The sequence below is a fragment of the Sinocyclocheilus grahami genome, unplaced genomic scaffold (genome assembly GCF_001515645.1).
Source record: "Sinocyclocheilus grahami isolate Dianchi unplaced genomic scaffold, SAMN03320097.WGS_v1.1 scaffold39.1, whole genome shotgun sequence".
Classification (NCBI taxonomy): Eukaryota; Metazoa; Chordata; class Actinopteri; order Cypriniformes; family Cyprinidae; genus Sinocyclocheilus; species Sinocyclocheilus grahami.
Genome location: NW_015505218.1, coordinates 3,424,240 through 3,443,886, shown reverse-complemented (window position 1 = coordinate 3,443,886; position 19,647 = coordinate 3,424,240). Strand labels below are relative to the sequence as shown.

General features: G+C 38.5%; 2 protein-coding genes across 2 annotated transcripts in view; both read left to right on the top strand.

Moving 5' to 3' along the window:
- The first annotated feature begins 3,419 nt into the window (after window positions 1-3,419).
- LOC107582001 (elastin-like) lies at window positions 3,420-15,366 on the top strand. Its single transcript, XM_016267691.1, has 31 exons — window positions 3,420-3,552; window positions 4,834-5,052; window positions 5,237-5,278; window positions 5,355-5,489; window positions 5,641-5,667; window positions 5,768-5,989; window positions 6,075-6,227; window positions 6,343-6,369; window positions 6,550-6,660; window positions 6,822-6,887; window positions 7,002-7,250; window positions 7,346-7,438; window positions 7,543-7,590; window positions 7,908-7,958; window positions 8,054-8,086; window positions 8,174-8,248; window positions 8,433-8,474; window positions 8,570-8,803; window positions 8,905-8,931; window positions 9,188-9,283; window positions 9,398-9,424; window positions 9,681-9,956; window positions 10,033-10,062; window positions 10,583-10,834; window positions 10,939-10,968; window positions 11,099-11,320; window positions 14,385-14,414; window positions 14,507-14,740; window positions 14,829-14,861; window positions 14,953-15,174; window positions 15,281-15,366. Exons 1-31 carry the CDS (start codon window positions 3,477-3,479, stop codon window positions 15,364-15,366), a joined length of 3,468 nt encoding a protein of 1,155 aa, XP_016123177.1. The 5' UTR covers window positions 3,420-3,476.
- A 211-nt stretch (window positions 15,367-15,577) lies between these two features.
- Window positions 15,578-19,647, top strand: part of LOC107582000 (uncharacterized PE-PGRS family protein PE_PGRS46-like) — an 11,251-nt gene continuing 7,181 nt past the window's right edge. Inside the window, exons 1-14 of the mRNA XM_016267690.1 lie at window positions 15,578-15,650; window positions 15,862-15,900; window positions 16,012-16,044; window positions 16,129-16,218; window positions 16,304-16,360; window positions 16,454-16,540; window positions 16,638-16,685; window positions 16,804-16,827; window positions 16,999-17,025; window positions 17,110-17,193; window positions 18,056-18,076; window positions 18,175-18,201; window positions 19,187-19,237; window positions 19,345-19,638. Coding sequence (XP_016123176.1) covers window positions 15,578-15,650; window positions 15,862-15,900; window positions 16,012-16,044; window positions 16,129-16,218; window positions 16,304-16,360; window positions 16,454-16,540; window positions 16,638-16,685; window positions 16,804-16,827; window positions 16,999-17,025; window positions 17,110-17,193; window positions 18,056-18,076; window positions 18,175-18,201; window positions 19,187-19,237; window positions 19,345-19,638 — 955 coding nt within the window. The remainder of the gene's footprint in view (window positions 15,651-15,861; window positions 15,901-16,011; window positions 16,045-16,128; window positions 16,219-16,303; window positions 16,361-16,453; window positions 16,541-16,637; window positions 16,686-16,803; window positions 16,828-16,998; window positions 17,026-17,109; window positions 17,194-18,055; window positions 18,077-18,174; window positions 18,202-19,186; window positions 19,238-19,344; window positions 19,639-19,647) is intronic.

The window sequence follows — 19,647 nt, the reverse complement described above, 5'->3', positions numbered from 1 at the left end:
GGAAACACCGCTGCGGGATTGTGTGCATAACTGTTTTATGCAGACAAGAGGGTGGTAGAATTTACAATGCACAGTCATAAGCAGCTGTTAGAAGACAAAGAAACTGCAGGCGGTGTGGTATTGGAGATATTTGTATTACTTGATAGAGTTTTTAGGTCAGAGATCCACTGCAAAACAAATCACATGCCAAGTCTGCATGCGTTTTTATTAGATCAAGCCTTATCAATGGACACCTTGTTCTCAAGCTTTTCTTCAAATTGCTTTATCAGCTTAGGAGAGATTTTTTTCTCTCGTTCTTTTTATTCCATGCATGTTTCACCACATAACTATGTTACTCCATCAAAGTATCCATGTAAAACCATTTTGACCATGTTTTGTGAAAGGCAGTAAAACACTTTCTGTCCAATTACGGACAGAGAAAACACCCTATTCCACTATATATCCACCACATCTCTCTCTCTCTCTCTCTCTTTCTCTCTCTAAAAACAAAAAAACACTTTTGACATTTGGCTGAATCAGCTGTCAACCCCTGAATCAGAGTGTAACTGGGTCAGCAGATAGCAGGCTTATCGCTTTTCACTCATGCCAAATATAGCATTCAGCTTGTTTTAAAACTGTCTGCATATTGGATATCATGTTCACATTGTGTTAATATGGGAAACCTTTCATAAAAGACAGAGGAGATTGCCTCTCATGAGCATCATGTAGTCCTGTTTAGTATTGCTAGTATTGCTGGTTTAGAAATTCAATACTCTAATAATTAAACTATTTGTGCTATGGACATGAGTAACAGCTCAAAATTGTGAGGCTTTTTGATTAAATGTGTGCTGGTACTTTTTTAAACAATCCGACTTACAATAATTTGTTAAAGGTGGACCATAAAACAAAAAAAGACCTACACTAGGGTAGAGAATGGGAGATTACTATATCTCAGAAACTTAGTGTGAATTCCAACAAGAAAGTGTGCAATTCAAATACCCAGATGATGTGAAAAAAATAAATAAAGTGTGGAATGTTGGACACTTCATGTTCTCAACAGTCGCAAAATCCCTATTGATGATGCTGGACGACAAAATAAGCTTATAAAATTCATACACTACATGTAGAGTGCATAGTATAAGTGCATAGTGTGTCATCATTTGGGACTTTTTTTGACCAGTAAACAACATTCTACCAACTACCTAACAACCACCCTTAATACTCTAGAAGGCGCCTTGCAACACCCTAGTAACCATTAGAGCACCTATAAGCTCAAAGAACAGCCTAGAAACTCCATCACCCTGGAACCAAATAGCAACTCAATCTCCGAATGGCCTAAAACAACACCCTACACTCTAAAAAATGCAGGGTTGTTTCAACCCAATGTTGGGTCAAATATGGACTAACCCAACTGTTGGGTTAAATTTTGGTTAAATTTTTAAATTAACTTTTTAACCCAACAGTCGGGTTAGTCCATATTTGACCCAACATTGGGTTGAAACAACCCAGCATTTTTTAGAGTGTAGCAACAACCCAGAACACTCTAGCACCCACACAGCACCATGTATCTGAATGCCCTAAAAACTCAATAGCAACACCCAAGCAACCCCCCAAAACCCCCTAGCAAGCATCTGGCAATGCTTAAGCAAGCTTTCAGAACAGCCTAGTAATTGAATCACAATACCCTAGCATCCATACCAACCCCTTTTCAGAATGCCTAGCTTCAAAAAAATCACAGCAACAAAAGAAAAAATAGTCAAGCTTTGCACAGGAAAACACCACTTACTTTTTCAGAAAGAGTAAAAATCTGGTCCTACATATAATGATGCAAATTTACAGAGACAGACTCAGTATTATATCTTTTTACAACTAGCAGGTGCCTTTAAATGATTAGTTGTCGATGCTTTCTTATGTTATGGATCTTGATGTTGTTTACTTTTGTGGCTTGGAAAGTAAATACCATCCATGCATTCTTTATTCTTAAATAGTGAGATATGCTTCTTGCCAACACTTCCCCTCTCAACCTCCAAACACACACACAAACACAGAAAGGAATACACATGTACATGGTTTTACATTGAAATAAAAAAAGTGTCTATCAGTAGAGGAATGACCTAATCTTATTCTTTGCCAATAGCCTGAAACACAACTAGAGCTTGAACGTAGACTTTTTGGCAAAACTCCTCCAGACCAAACAAGGAGTGCTAGACAATCTGGGTTTAAAACTCAGCAAGGGGTGGGGAGGGGGATATGGTGCCTTTCCAGAAAACCCCCTTGGTTTCTTTACAAAATTTTGACACAAACTGCCAGCATATATGTATATGCAAGAATCCAACAATCTAAAAGGCAGTTGCGTAGATGTAAGTAAGTGAGTGTAAGTGACCATATGGAGTGGCACCTTTGGAGAAGAAACAATTTCATAAAACATGGAAAAAATTATATCAAATATAACAAATGACTGTCAAAATAGAGGAAAATTTTAAGCTAGTGAATGATGCTTACAGCAGCTTTAGCGTAATGTGTGACTCATACTTTTATTGTCAGATCTTCTGGATGTCATTCAGCCTAAAAGACTGTTTGAAGTTTGAAGTACATTACAATTTATTGCCCATTAAGGAGAAAAACAACTTAATTATGAAAAGGCCATTTATGTATTGTTCCCTATTGTAAGCCTCCATTCTCAGAGGTCACATTGGACCATTAAGGATGCACCATTATTTCAAAAATCTTCATGATTTAGCCGTCAACATCCCAGTTGGATCTAAAGGCTTTGGGGCTGCAGGGGTTATTAAAATCTGTGTTGTCAACCTTCAATAATGTGTTCCAACACACACCCATTCAGTGTTTTTCCATCACATACATGATTTCATGTGTTCCTCCGGGACTCATAAGTTAATAACAATAGAGTGATCCCTGGAGCCTGGCCAAATGACTTTAAACCTCAGAGGTGAGCAATCTTCCTTCTTGAATGATTGAATGATGGGTCCGGTCCTTAAATGTTACTTACACCCCCATAGCTGGAAACAATATATCATGTAATAACCTTATCTGGAGTGATTTCTTACTGCTTTTGATTGGATAAAAAAGAAATACTCTCCATGAGAATATCTGGCAGATGTTTCTCTTGGTGAGGTAGATGTTAAGAGAGTGAGAGAGATTTTCTCTCTCCCCCTATCCTCAAATATCTGTCTTTATTTTTTGGCCAATGCTTTGACTCATGTTGGCAGAGGTGACCCAAATAAATGCACTAGCACCAGTCATTTAGGGGGGCTAGGGGTGGGGTTAGCAAAAACAGAAAAAAAACATAATGTACAAGACCCAAGTGTGCTAGTTTCCCTAATTACGTAGTGTTCCTCCATCCTTCCTTTATTTTTTTCTCTCTTTCATACTGGCCCCCCACCCCTTATTCTTCTTGTTCAAGACATGGGTGTGCAGTGATTTGCTTTTGGGGGATAAAACCCACAGTTTGGGAGTGGAGAGGGATATTACAGAGCAGGATGGCCTGGAGTAAGGTACCTCTGCTCTTGCATGGATTTCTCCTGCTGGTTCTGTGTAAACCCTCACTTCAAGGAGGTAAGGTCTCTCCAAACTTATTTGGCTTTTTCTATCTCATTGCATTACAGGTGTATTGCAGTTTTGGCAATAGCATCACATTCTTTTAAATTTAGTTGCACACTGCTGACAGTGGATGCACTTAGGCTGTACTTTGTTGTCTGTGTTCTGAATGTTCTAGGTTCAGGTAAAGGATTGATTATAAAAAGTATGCAACTTGAATTAAAAGTGCTGTACTGAGTGTATTGCTATAGTGTATTGTTGCAGGATGATTTACTGTGTCAATGAAATTTGACTCAGGTCTCGTTCCTGCATGATCTTTAAATCTTAATACTTAAAAATGTATGATGGTGAGGAAACATTGCCAACTTGTAGTTTAGTAAAGTTACAAGCTTTCCATTTAAAATGAGCTGACTTTACTTTGGTTTTCTATTTCTTTTTTATTATTGAATAAAACTAAATATCAGTGAAGTATGTAACATATCAGTGAAACATGATGCATTTGCATTTGGTTAAAGTTTTCAATGTATTTTTAAGTTTAATTTGACACAATCACAATTAGTACTCCATAAAACCAGATCGATTTTGATTCAAATAAATTACTTTTTTTTTTTTTTAAGATTTTAAGTCACTGTTTATATTTATGGAAATGGTTTCCACTTGGCCTTTTATTCATGTAGAAGGAATGATCTGAGAAATACTAATCCAGATCATTACATCATATACTAACAACCTACAAGCATTTCCCAGTGGGTTTGTAGAACAGATGACTTCAGCTTTTTAGTTCTAAGCTCTTGGAAGAGGTCATGTATAGGATGTTGTTCTTCGTCTGAATCACATCCATTCTCTGTTCCCCTATGCCTCCAAACCTTAAACAGCAAGGCAGGAGGACACAGAAACTCATGTGGTAATGCATTCGGTGCTGTTTGAGGCTTCACATGAAAGACTAGATGCAAGATTAGTTAGAACCCCCTGGGTAAGTGGCATCATCGCTGAGTAAAGGATGGAATGGTCCTCATAAACTGGTAATGTGTTGCAGTAGTTAGATCCTAATATGCATCGTCTAATAAAAGAAGTATGGGTTTGCAGTGCAAACAGTGATGTTCGCAGAAATGTGATAATATCTACTCTATGTTCAATGTAATAATGTTTTAGAAAATATTCTCTTTATTCTCCTCTTCAGGTTTCTCAAATACATACAAGAACACACAACTAAATGCTTGGTTATTTCTTTATCTGGCATGCTATCATGAACAGGACACATTAATAAAGGAATTTATTAATGTTCACTTTCTCTCTCAGGAATCTACATACCAGCTGGTGCAGGGGGAGGAACTGGAGCTGGATTAGGGGGTGGTCTTGGAACTGGAGCTGGACTTGGTGCTGGAACAGGCCCAGGAGGAGGATTTGGTGCGGGAATCGGAAGTGTTGGGCCAGGAGTTGGTCCTGGAGGAGTTGGAACAGGATTAGGTCCAGGTGGTCTTGGAATAGGGCCAGGAACTGGAATCAGACCTGGAACTGGTGATAATTTACATTTATTCTTAAACATTTAATGTGCAATTAATGTCCATAGCTTCCATATCAGTACTATAATAATCTTTAATAAATTAGCAACTAATAAAGAATATTGTATTATGTATTATGTATTGTATTGTATTATGTATCTAATACAATAATTTTATTTGTTAACTTATTTACTTACCAGGAGTTGGAGGAATACTTGGTTTCAAACCAGGAAAGACAGGAAGTGAGTGGCTAAATTTCTCCTAACTAGTCATTTTAAGTTTGATTAAATTAATATTTACTTGTCTAACTTGTAATAGGCTTTGGAGGTGGTGGTGCTGGGGGGCAAGGTGCTGGACTGGGTGCAGGGCTTGGGGGAGTTGGGCCTGGTGGTGCAGGGCTTGGTACAGGAGGACTTGGTACTGGTGGATTAGGCACCGGAGGCCTCGGGACAGGTTAATGAAATTTCCTTTACATATTATGGTACTGAAATGTACCATAAATGGTAATTAACATAATTATCATTTTGTAATTAACATATTTAACTATTTAGGGGCATGCTATTGAGGCACAAAAATGATTTCATGAATTTGATCTTTTCCACAGGGTCATTCGTCAAGCCACCTAAAACAGGTGCGATGTAACGCATGCTAAAAGTTGGGATTCATTTTAATAATAAAGATTGGCAGAGACATTGCCTTTATCAGATGAGAAATTAATTGTGTAAACACAGGAGGATATGGAGGTCTACCAGGATTTGGACCAGGTGGTACAGGTGCTGGTCCTTCTGGCATTGGTCCAGGAGGCATTGGACCAGGAGGAATAGGACCTGGTGGCATAGGACCTGGTGGCATTGGACCTGGTGGCATTAGACCTGGTGCCATAGGAACTGGACCAGGAAGGGTCGGACCTGGAGGAATTGGTGCTGGTGTTGGAACTTGGAGCCTTGGAGCAGGTAATATTTGTCAGAGTGTAATTTTACTAATAAGCAATCAAACCTGACTGAACTATAAGGTTATATTCATATAAGGTTCTGCTAGTCTCTGCTAGGGATCCTGGTGGTGTTGGACCAGGTGGTATTGTCCCTGGTGGTGTTGGACCAGGTGGTATTGTCCCTGGTGGTGTTGGACCAGGTGGCTTCAGGCCAGGTGGCATTGTCCCTGGTGGTGTTGGACCAGGTGTCTTGAGTCCTGGTAAGACATCTTTTTAATCAACAGTAGACACAACTGAGTTTTTGTTACTGCCTTTGTGATTCTGTTCATAGCACTATTTGATCAAAATAAACAAAACAATTTTGCCTTATCATAGGAGCAGGCAGAAAACCTGGGAAACCAGGTATGATCTGAATTAAAAAGTGTTCTGCAACCACAATAAAAAAAGTGCACGCATAATTAAAATCCATTGTTTTTGTTGTGAACATCACTATTTCTTATTAATTCTTATAGCTATTGCAGTCAGAAAACAGCATATTGTCAGTGGTTCAAAATGCATTTACCTCAGATGGTGTAAATTTAGGTTATGGTGGGCCTGGGGGTTTTGGTGGTGGACCGTTTGGAACAGGAAGTCTTGGAGCAGGTGCTATTCCACTTACACCTGGAGGTGCTGGAACAGGCTATCCATCAGGTGGTAAGAATATACTTCCTTTCCTTATGTGTTGTAGCCATGAAATAACATAATAAACAATAAAAAGGAATACATTTAAAGATGACTAGTTAAAAGTGACTTTTGAGGGGGTTAAATTATAAAGGAATATTATCTGCTGCTTTGAAAATGGAATTTGTTTTTAGGTAGCTATAGTGGATATGGTACTTATCCTGGAGCTGGAACAATTGGTCAGAAACCACCAAAACCAGGTAAAGCTAGATATATGGACATGAGTATTGGCTTAAATGAAGGTGTGAAACTTGAATACACTTTTTCAAAAAACATTTAAATTGTATCAACACATGCTGGATTTGATGAAATAGGAATTGGACCTGGAGGTGTAGGAATTGGTCCAGGCGGCACAGGACTTAGACCTGGGGGTGCGGGAGTTCTGCCTGGAGGTGTAGGAATTGGACCGGGTGGCACAGGAATTGGACCAGGTGGTGCAGGAATTGGTCCAGGTGGCACAGGAATTGGACCAGGTGGAGCTGGATTTGGACCTGGAGGTGTAGGAATTGGACCTGGTGGCACTGGAACTGGAATTGGAGGAGCAGGAGTTGCACCTGGTGGAGGTAGGTTTTGAGGGACATAATTGTTAAGCTACTGCTGTTTGCAGTTACTTGCAACTTTTAACCTTTGCATCTTTTCAATCCATTTTGGCTCCTAGCACCTTTTCTCCCTCAAACTGGCTTAGCAGGAACTGGAACTGGGACAGGCGCTGGGGGAAAAGTCGGAAAGTTTGGGAAGGCGCCAGTGCCAGGTAACTGTGTCTATTAATGGAGCTCCCCTTTTGTTGGAATATTTTTTATCAAATCTTTGACAAGAAAGAATTGTTTTATTTTTTTCTTTCTCCAAACAAACAAGGTGTTGGGATTCCTGGGCTATACCAAGGGGGTATAGTCCCTGGACAAGGTGGGTGACTGAAATATTTGACAGTTATGAGATTTTCCACTGTTTCTAGAATATTTGGTAACACTTTATTTTAAGGTGTCCTTGTTACACGTTACATTTACTTACTATTATAATAACAATTAATTATGCATGATTACATGCAAGTAACCCTAAGCCAAACCATAATCCTAACCCTAACCATATAGTAAGGACATGTAGTTAATTAATATTACTCAGTACATATATGTATAATTACACTCTAACAAGGACACCTAAAAATAAAGTGTAACTGAATATTCATACAGATATGACATTTACATTTTTGTTTTTATATGTAGGTTTTGGCGGTAGAGGCATTCTGCCAGGTGTAGCCACAGGATCACAAACTGGTAAGATTTATGTGGTTTAAAGTTTTATAATTGATAGCTTTATCCAGCAATTAAAATATTTTCTGGGACTCTCTCTGCTATTTTGTTGTTTATAGGGCAGCTTGGTCAAGGTGCACTTGGAGCTAATGGTAAAATAAGTAACTGAAAGAACAGTCCTTTCAATAAAAGTTATGAAAACTACTTCTAACAGAGCTCACTTATCTTTTCTCTTTCAGGAGGCCGTGGAGGATTTGGTCAACAAATACCAGGCGTGTTCCGTGGATATCCTCTTATATCACCAAAGTCTGGAGGTAGCATGCATTTAAAAATCTATCCCTTTATCCATTGTAGTTATTTACATTTGAGATCAACCAACACAAATTATACTTGTCAGCCAATTACATTAGATTCTCATTATTTAAAATCAAGTTATTTGCCGTATGATTTCAGAGTTTTAGAGTATTTATGGGAATGTACTTTCTTACTCCATGCAAGGTTCAAGTGCTGCTAAGTCTCAGGCTAAAGCTGCCAAGTATGGTAAGTCATGCAGGAAAAAAATTAAGACTTTCTTAGGAACAAGAATTTCAATATATGTCTAAACGACATGCTTGATATTGCTGACTGTCTTGCAGGGGCTGGTGGTGTTCCGGGTCTCGGTGGTGGGCTTGGAGGTATACCTGGTGCAGGTGGTATACCAGGTGCAGGTGTTGTTCCAGGCATAAGTGGCATACCTGGTGCAGGTGGTGTGCCAGGAATAGGCGGTGTTGCAGGTGCAGCTGGTGTTCCAGGTGTCGGAGTCATTCCTGGAGCTAGCGGTGGAACTCCAGGTGTCCTATATCCGGGAGCTGGTGGTTCCTATCCTGGGGGTAAATTTATGATTTATTACAAATAGAGAAATGTTTCAGGATTATCTAAGACATTGAAATTTGCTTAAGTCTTATAATATCCACGGATTGTCTCTCATTAGGAACTGGGGCAAAAGCTCGAAAGTATGGTAAGAAAGCTTCTAGATTAATTTTATATATATAATCACCTGGCTGACAACTGTCTCTTTCATGGAAAAAATGACAGAAGATATCAGGGGGAATCCAAATCTTAAATATTAAGCCTTGTAAAAATAAGTTAAAGTAGAAAAAGCCAAATTAAACATGAAAAATATTTTTTTTCTGGATTGATGTTTATCATGCAACATATATAAAAACAGAGTTTCATCTTAATTTCTATGCAATTTTGGGTTGTTTATTTTCTAGCTTTCGGCATAGGAACTGGTGGACTTCCTGGTTCTGGTTTGGGAGTTGGTGGTCTTGGCACTGGTGGAATCTCTGGACCTGGAGTTGGTCCTGAAGGTAAATTACCTTGTTTTGTTTTCAAAGATATTATCATTAACAGCACAATGATATCTATCTAAGACATTGAAATTTGCTTAAGTCTTATAATATCCACGGATTGTCTCTCATTAGGAACTGGGGCAAAAGCTCGAAAGTATGGTAAGAAAGCTTCTAGATTCATTTTATATATATAATCACCTGGCTGACAACTGTCTCTTTCATGGAAAAAATGACAGAAGATATCAGGGGGAATCCAAATCTTAAATATTAAGCCTTGTAAAAATAAGTTAAAGTAGAAAAAGCCAAATTAAACATGAAAAATATTTTTTTTCTGGATTGATGTTTATCATGCAACATATATAAAAACAGAGTTTCATCTTAATTTCTATGCAATTTTGGGTTGTTTATTTTCTAGCTTTCGGCATAGGAACTGGTGGACTTCCTGGTTCTGGTTTGGGAGTGGGTGGTCTTGGAGCTGGAGGACTACCTGGTTCTGGTTTGGGAGTGGGTGGTCTTGGAACTGGAGGACTTCCTGGTTCTGGTTTGGGAGTGGGTGGTCTTGGAGCTGGAGGACTTCCTGGTTCTGGTTTGGGCGTGGGTGGCTTTGGAGCTGGAGGACTTCCTGGTTCTGGTTTGGGAGTTGGTGGTCTTGGCACTGGTGGAATCCCTGGACCTGGAGTTGGTCCTGAAGGTAAATTACCTTGTTTTGTTTTCAAAGATATTATCATTAACAGCACAATGATATCTACTATTCTGCCATATTTTAGGATATGCTGCAGCCAAAGCAAGAAAATATGGTATGACTTTACATTTTGCATTTTACAATGAAATACTGTAGATCTTGTTATTGGCAAATCAAAATTGTAATTGTCTATAATTTCCATAAATTGTCCATAAATATACAATTTAGCTCTAGCACAGGGATAGCCAACCCTGCTCCTGGAGAGTTACAGTACCTTAGCTCCGACCCTAATCAAACACACGAGGTGCTGAGAATTACTTAAAAATTGCTGGAAGGTATGTCTGAACAGGGTTTTTATTTATATTTCCATCCTAAAAAATAAGACTGAGTTTCATCAAAACTCCAGACTTAATTTTTAGCTCTATTGTTTAGTATATATTGTATACCTAACATCAGGGCTCCTAGTGTCCCACAGGCCAAATCCAATCCTAATAATATAATATAATATAATATAATAATACATTACTGTGCTTAGATTTGATTATTTTATTGCATATATCACTTGTGAAATTCTACCAGTCACAGAAACCTAAAGAAATGTAAGACATTGATATTCACTGATAAATCCTTTGTAGCTCAGCTTGGACGTCCTGGTGGGACTTTAGGTACAGGAGGATTGCCAGGTGGAGCAGCCGGTGTGTCTGGTGTTGGACTTGGTGGACTACCTGGTGGTGGTCTTGGGATTGGTGGACAACCTGGAGGCGGATTTGGAGGGCTACCTGGAGGTGGATTTGGTGGATTACCTGGTGGAGGAGCTGGTGGACTGCCTTTTGGAGTTGGTGGTCTTCCTAGCGGTGGTGCTGGAGGACTCCCCAGCTCTGGAAATGGTACCTAAATCATACCACATACAACATAAAGTTTACAATAAAGATTTTGATTTTGATTTTGATTTGAGGTCATATTTAATATGAAATATTCTGATGCTTTTCAGGATATGCAGAGGCAAAAGCTCGTAAATATGGTAGAACAACCTTTAATTCAATGCTTCAACATACTGCACTGTTAAATGAATTGTGTTGGTTTTATTGATAGCATTTATTATCCAAACTTTACTTAGCTTACAACCTTAAATATTATTTATATTTTTCTAGGTCTACTCGGTGGAGGTGCTGGTTTAGGCCCAGGCACTGGATTAGCTGCAGGTATTCCAGGTGGATTACCAGGCACTGGTGTCAGACCAGGTGGGGCAGGGATTATACTAGGAACTGGGGCTGGACAAGGAGGTGTCCCTGGTGTGGGTTTTGGTCCAGGAGGTGTACCCGGAGGTGGGCTTGGACCTGGTAGTGTTCCTGGAAGTGCATTTGGACCTGGAGGTAAATCTCCTAGAGTTTCTAAAGATTTCAAACACTGGGCTAAAAAACAATGATACTGTTGTCTTCTGCTAAATATCTAAATCAGATTTATTCAAAATTGATGAATATGGCAACATTGACACTGGTTGGTTGAATTGACATTGACATTGGTTATTGAACCAAACTGAATAAACATTGACCTGACTCGAACTGAATAACGATACCACTGTCTTCAGTAGAGATGCTTATTGCTGAAATGAACTTGTTTCAACACTGAACTGACTGGCGCTGTATAATAATAAATAAATACTGACGGGCACTGAATAATAACAATAATATTGCTGAATAATTGTCTTGCTACAGCTGCTTTACAGCAGAATTTTGATTTGCCAAACTTTGAAGTTTGCATCATTGATTCTGCTAATTTCCTGTTTGATACTGTAAAGCTGCTTTGAAACAATTATATAAAGCACTATAAAAATAAAGGTGACTTGACTTTATCAAGTTTTTTTAATTGATTTTTTCAGACTTTTCTTAGAGTGTCGTTTACTCTCATGTACTGTTGTAGTATATTTTTAAAGGGGTCATATGATGTTGCTAAAAATAACATTATTTTGTGTATTTGGTGTAATGAAATGTGTTTATGCGATTTAAGGTAAAAAAAAAAACATTATTTTCCACATACTGTACATTATTGTTTCTCCTCTATACCCTACATTTCAGAAATGCATCGATTTTTACAAAGCTCATCGTTCTGAAAAGTGAGGTGTGCTGTGATTGGCCAGCTATGCAGTGCGTTGTGATTGGCCGTATACCTCAAGCATGTGACGGAAATGTTACGCCCCTTACCATACTGTGATGCCATGTCCCGGCCAGAGCGACGAGACAAAAACATTAAAACCCATTATAAACAAGGCATTTGTTGCATCCAATGGGGACATAATTACAGATTATAATGACTTATACAGTCTTTTTACACGTTGCGTTAACATAAAACCATGTCTGCATTTGTGATCAGAGAAATGACAAACAACAAGTGCTACTCTACACTGCCCAAAACTCGCGTTTGAATCATCAGTGGCAAATCCTTTAAATGAAAACGTACTTACAGTCTGTGAGTCAGAACAGCCGGCATTGTAGTCTACTCTCACAGGATCAGGAAACAGTCTTCCATAAAATGCGCTACACACATCCGAATATTTGGGTTGAACTTTTCTGGAACAGTGTTATAAATACAACTTAACCACCGATTTCTAGTCATGTCCTCTTTTGGAAGACCAAACAAAGCAGTTTCGCTTTCACAACGAAACACACAGCGGGCTAGAGTGAGCGGCGGCCAGTGGGCTAGAGAACGGCGCGGCCAGCGGATTCGACGAAGGAGCGACCGGCGGGCTTGCGGCAACCACATGTGACGACCCCGGGCTGAACTCCGCTTCGTGCACAGTGAAAGGCGATCCACAGCATGAAGTTGATGTATTTCCTCAGCGACCAGCACGGATCAGCTCTAGGCATGACGAAGCGGATATCGTCCTCTTTTGGAAGGCCAAACAAAGTAGTTTCGCTTTCACAACGAAACACACAGCGTCTCGGCGGCAGCAACAATACTACAGCGAGAATAAAAGTTACGCCTTCTTTCTTTGCGTGAACATTTGGGCGGCGTTATGCAAATCTTCCCACATCGTGACGTAGACATGTGGGGGCGTGTTAGAATGAGCCATTTTAGGTAGGCGTGGTTGACTCTTAAATTTTATAAAGAATATCTCTTCGGATTTGAGACTTTAGTCTTTGCAACTTTACAGATCTTCTTTATGCACCAAGAGCTTGTAACACTCCAAAGAGAAAGGAAAAATTTAAATCACATCATATGACCCCTTTAAAGAAGAGAAGGAGAAAGGGAAGCAGGTTCCTAACCATCAGACTTGACTACAAGGCCCACTTGATAGCCCATACTCATTGCTTTATTTGCCCTCAACAATGTTTTACATAATATTCTTCATATTCTTAAGTGCAAGCCACCACAGAGACACCAAAGCATTCCCAGGTGAAAAAAAGTGCACTCCCATAATGTACTTAAAGTGCTCTATTTTCGCGCACTAATTTTGTACTTAATATACTAAAAATTATTCTTTAGTATTTCTTAAGATAAACTTTAGATCATCTAAGTGTACTCAATTAGTGCGTGAAAATAGAGCACTTTAAGTACATTATGGAAGTCTTCTTGTTTTTTTCACCTGGGTTGATATACTTTGCCCTGAATGTTCACTGTAGAGATGTGTGAATGGATGTGGCACAACTCTTTTTTATAGCTAAGATATTGTCTGTGTAACTACATATTGAGTTTCTTCCAGACAGTTTAGAAATAATGTACAATATACATAATTGTTTTTGCACAAATTCAGGGACAGACAGGCACAAAGCATCACTAATAACTCACCAACCATAGTAATGCAATATCATAAGAAAATGATAGCTTCAACCTTTTTTAGTTTAATTAAACCCTGGCCAATCTGGAAACCTAAGTAGCATGTCCAGCCAAGTATATCCCCAGATGACCTTTCTTTTGGTTGACTAAATTTAGCCATTGCATTCTTGAGCACATTCTAATGTCTCATCAGTGTTATCCAAGTGGATAACTGTATCATTCAAGCACACTGTAATGTAGGTTTAGTGTGGTTAGAGCACAGTGTTGATTATCTACCAGATGTTGATTTTAAGCATAAGTAGTATTTCGATACTCTGCTCTTCTTTCTCTGTAGCTCACCATTGTGCAGTTATGCCTCATAACACTGGCCTGGCCAAGGTTTTTTGAGAAGACTTCTTGAAGTTGTTAGATTAGAGTATTTTTATCAGCAGGTGAAGAAGATAGAAGCACAAGCCATACAAATCTTGCTGTGCTCGTATTTTATAGAAATATGAGAGGTAAAGATTGGATAATTTGAGGTTTCCATAGAAGCACAAGCCATACAAATCTTGCTGTGCTCGTATTTTATAGAAATATGACATTTCAAGTTTCATAACAAGAACTGTACATAGCTTTAACCACTGCTAAATCATATTTCTATAATATTGACTTCTTATATTTTAGGATATGCTGGGGCCAAAGCTCGCAAATATGGTATGGCAAAGTTAAATAATCTCCAAATTTTATTATCCATGTAGAAAAATACAAATTATAAATGACATTTTATTTTTGCATTTTGCAAAAAGGGATTACTGGTGGAGCTGGTGGAACAGGATTGCCTGGAGGATTAGGAGGGTCACTTGGTAGTGGAACAGTGTCAGGTGTTGGAGCTGCTGGAGGAATTGGACCTGGGGGGGCACCATTTGGTGGTTATGGACCAGGAGGAGCACCAATCAGTGGCTACGGACCTGGGGGGGCACCTGTAGGTGGTTATGGGCCAGGAGGAGTACCTGCTGGAGGATATGGACCTGGCTCTGGACGTATGCTGACAAACATTTTATTACATATATGCAGTTTATGCTTTCTGTTTGTTTCCATGTCTGCATTAATACTTTGTATCCAATTCAGCATATCCAGGTGGACTAAAGGCCCTAAAATATGGTAGGATATTTTAAATTCATTATGGCATCATGTTTTTTTTTTTGTACAATATGGCATTAACATTTGTTAAATTATTTTAATCCTTGTGTAGGTCCTGGTGGTAGTGGAGGAGCTACAGGACTTGGTCTACAGGGTCAGGTAGGTACCGGTCCAGCAGGAGGATTTGGCACGGGGACATGGCCAGTTGGTGGTTATGGTCCAGGGACTGTAGGAGGCCATGGGTCTGGGTTTACAGGAGCAGGACTTCCTGGTAGTGCTGTCGGAGCAGGAAGCAGAGGAGGGCTTGGGCCTGGGTATGGAACAGGTGCTGGAGGTAATTTAAACCAGTCAAAGTCATTTACACAGGAATTAGAAAATCCGTATTATTAAAACTGTACCTGGTCAACTTGTCTTTCAATTAATTACATGTGATGTCTTAGGATATGGACCTGGATCGAAAGCAGCTAAATATGGCAAGTTGAAACACACTACATACACTTACATGTATATTGCAAGTGGCTCTTGATCATTGATTAATGTACAGTATATTCAATTTGTCAAAAATGTTACCACATATTTTATGACTATAATGATGAAACATATATTCATAATATTAATATTCATTTATGTATTTTTTCAAACACATATTTATGTTTAATGCACATTACTAATATTTATCATGGGTAAATATAAAATGCTTGCCTTGAAATGATACAACATTAACAGAGTCTAAACCCATGCATATCTTGAAAGGTTTACCTGGATCTGGCGGTGTCTTGGGAGCAGGAGGTGTACCAGGAGCTGGAACAGGTTTGGAAGGGGGTTTTTGGTTAAAGGGACACTCCATCAAAAAAAATCTGTACTTACTTATATTAACTTGTTCCAAAACTACACGACATTCTTTCTTCAGTGGAACATAAATCAATTTGAGAAATGTCTCCGTATATATATATATATATTTTTTTGTCCATACAATTCAAACAAATAAATAAATAAATACATACATACTTGTCTTTTTTAGTTCTGCCTGGAGGGTTTGGGACCGGTGTTAGATATGGAGGTAAAATTTTAAAAACTTTCATTAGATGTGAAATACTAATTACTAAAATTGGAAGTATGTCATCTAAGCATTGGTGGGTGAACCTGCTGTTTTGTTCATTTTATTTTAAAGGGTATGGAGGAGCACAAAAACCACCTAAATATGGTAAACCACTTCTGGTACTTAATTTTTATAATTAAAATATCACATGTATAGAGACTAAGATTTGACCCCATGCATTCCATCTAGGACAACCAGCTGGTGGGGTCGGAAGTGCGTTGGGTGGGTCGGTACCAGCAACTGGTGGAACTGGGGCCACAGGAACCGGAATTGCAACTGGTGATAATAACTGCTAAAAGAGAACTAAATAACAGGTAATAGATACAAATAGGAATGTGTTTACATGCTCAGTGTTACATCATAGGTGGTGTAGGTGGGGCTGGAGGCACACCAGTTTCAGGAACCAAGCCAGACAAATATGGTGAGTTGGCAGTCTATGGTTATATCATCTAACCATCCATATCTCCAGTAAAATATTGCTATTCCAATTTTCAATTTAAATCCGGGGTACCAGGCACTATAGGAGGAACAGCAATTCCAGGAAGTACAGCTGCTACCGGCACAGATCGTGGAGCAGGACCTAAACCTGGAGTTGATGGAGGTAATGCAGTTCATTTGGAATGTACATTAACATACACATATGTAACATCCATAATAGTAGACCATAATAACTATCAGTCTTACCTGTTCCTTGTTAGTGATTGGCAGTCCTTATGATGCAACCCGTGGTGCTGGAGAAGGTCAAGGTTATTACCTTTTTTTCTTTTACTCTATTATAGATATTTATTGTATCTATTATTTGTTATTTAGCTGCTAATTTGTTTGTTCCTGAGTTGTAATTTTAACATTTTGTTGAACACACAGGTGGAACAAAAGCTCCCAAGACTGGTAAGAAAAGTAAATTTTTTAAAATTTCTTTCTTTTTTTTTAATTCTTTTTTTTTACATCCCATCTGATCCCATCAACTAGAATAAAACAATTGTCCTTTTGACAATGTAAGAAAAAATTAAGAGGCATTTTCACCTTTTAGCCACCAGTTTTATTTTGTGATTATTTCAGAATCTGGCGGACCAATAGAGGGATCAGGTGGGTCTATTGGAGGTGGTATTTTAAGTTGGATTTCCAACTTTTTAAAAGGATAGAAACTGAGCAGCATGTAATCTTTTTCAGGTGTTACTGGTGGGTCCATTGATGCTGATGGACTTGATGGGGTTGCTGGGACAGGAATACCCATCTTAGCTGGAGAAAAACCAGGTAGACCCTTCCTTTTCAGTGAGCTTGTAGACATCATCCTTTGCAGTTTGTCATCTATTTTTCATCAATGTGTTTTCTTTTTGTAGCTCACATTTAGTTTACATAGAATAAAAAGCATACATTGCATCTTCTGTGACATAGTCAAAACCCCAGACAAGCCTACAGACATAAAAAGTTCACCAGATTATGTTTGTTCAGACACAATCTCTGGCCAACTGCACTATTCACAATTCACTACTCAACTGCATTATTCATGATTCATTGATACTATTTTGGGTTATAGAGCTTTGTTTCTAGTTTGAAGCATAGATTAAACTGCACCATAAATCATGCTTTTATTATCTTTAACACTGAATGGATAGGGGGAAAGAGGATGTACTTGATAGATTTTAAGGTGCCAGGTCCTTCCACTCGTACCTTCTTTTCCACCCTTCACTTTTATGATACTTGTATGTTTTGCCAGAATATTCTTTAAAAATTTAGCATTTTGGTCCACAGAAGGAAGACGGTCATACAGATTTTGGAGTAAACCGTGTCAGAACGTTTACTATGAATATTAGTAGTAGTAGTAGTGGTGGTAGTATGCCTAGTATTGGCAAAACTATTCTTAAAAGAAGCTATTCATAATTATAGTTGAATGAAGTAATATTATTGCCACCAGTGTACTATGTAACAGCTGGTTATTCATGAAGACCATAATATAGCCAAGCAAAACCACATAACACAAAAAATAACAAATACATATCAAAATACATTACATGTTCAGAATGATTTGTAATTGCTAATGAAGTATTGAAAATGAGATTTGAAGAGATACGTCAACACAAAATTACTAAATTAATGACCTTTTTTCATGTTTTAGGTGTCTCTGGAACTGTACCAGGTTTGTATTTAGCTTTTATTTGTACCTTACTGTAAATGAACCATTATTTATTAAGTCTGACAGTTCCTTTTTACCTTATTGACGTTCTCCCTTTTTAGGTGGAACGGGAGTGCCACGACCCGAGAGTAAGATCTGTCTTCATAACCTGAAAATGGATACTGACCTCAAATAAGATAACTGAATTCAAGATTATGTTCCCTGTTTCTTATTTTAGCATTCGAAAATAATCTACCTACATTATGTTCAAAACTGCTAATGTTACGATTCCCTCTAGTGGTGGAGGAGTCTCTTGCATGCCCCAGGTGAAAAAATAAGTACACTTCCATAGTGTACTTAAAGTGCTCTATTTTCACGCACTAATTTTGTACTTAATATACTAAAAATGATTCTTTAGTACTTCTTAAGATAAACTTTAGATCATCTAAGTGTACTCAACTGCTATTTTGGGACACCATGAATATTAACTAAAATTAGCATACTCTCTTTTAAATGTATTTAGTCACTACTTGTAGTACACTTGAGTGTACTAGTGTATGAAAGATGGTTCAAGTGTACTACAAGTAGTGACTAAATACATTTAAAAGAGAGTATGCTAATTTTAGTTAATATTCATGGTGTCCCAAAATAGCAGTTGAGTACACTTAGATGATCTAAAGTTTATCTTAAGAAGTACTAAAGAATCATTTTTAGTATATTAAGTACAAAATTAGTGCGTGAAAATAGAGCACTTTAAGTACATTATGGAAGTGCACTTTTTTTTTTTACCTGGGTGTGGTCGTAGTATCTTAAATAAAATGAATTACTTTGAAATTTATTGAGCTTGTGAATACTTTTTTTTAATGCAAGTATATTTTGCAGTGAAAATTCACAACATAATCTGTATAAGACACAAAGACAACTTTTATAAGATTAGTCAGTCAGATACAAAGAATGAGCATTTTTATTGGTTCCCTTGGAAAGTTCCTATTTAAGGTTTTTAGAATGGTGGTTTTTGATTGATTTTCAGTTTATATGAAAATATGGTTTGTGGTTAACATTGCTTGAAGAGGCTTTAATGCTTGTATGTCGCAGTATGACGGAATCACTTAAAATAAAGTTGTTCTTCCTTAGGAGTTGGCGATAGTGGAACACTACCAGGAGCCAAACCACTAAAACCCCCAGGTACTTCATGCCATTCACTGGACTCTTACTGTCTCAAAATATTTGGGCAAGCAAAGCAGGTGCTTTTTCATTTGCTAAAAGATTTATTTTATTTTTTCTTACTGTAGGCATTGGAGGTGGAGCCATTGCTGGACGTGGAGATACCCCAGGCACTATTGAAGGAGGACCTGGAAGTGTAGGCGGTGGTCCAGGTGGGGTTGGTGGAGGACCGGGAGGAGTTGGTGGATTTCCAGGGGGAGTTGGTGCAGTTCCAGGAGGAGTTGGTGGAGTTCCAGGTGGAGTTGGTGGAGTTCCAGGTGGAGTTGGTGGAGTTCCAGGAGGAGTTGGTGGATTTCCAGGGGGAGTTGGTGGAGTTCCAGGGGGAGTTGGTGGAGTTCCAGGGGGAGTTGGTGGAGTTCCAGGTGGAGTTG

Excerpts from the sequence above, each read along its gene's own strand:
- LOC107582001 (XM_016267691.1), top strand. The coding sequence starts at position 3,477 with ATGGCCTGGAGTAAGGTACCTCTGCTCTTGCATGGATTTCTCCTGCTG. Across the intron at positions 7,959-8,053 it reads AGCCACAGGATCACAAACTG|GGCAGCTTGGTCAAGGTGCA; the intron begins GTAAGATTTATG and ends TGTTGTTTATAG. Across the intron at positions 9,284-9,397 it reads ACCTGGAGTTGGTCCTGAAG|GAACTGGGGCAAAAGCTCGA; the intron begins GTAAATTACCTT and ends GTCTCTCATTAG.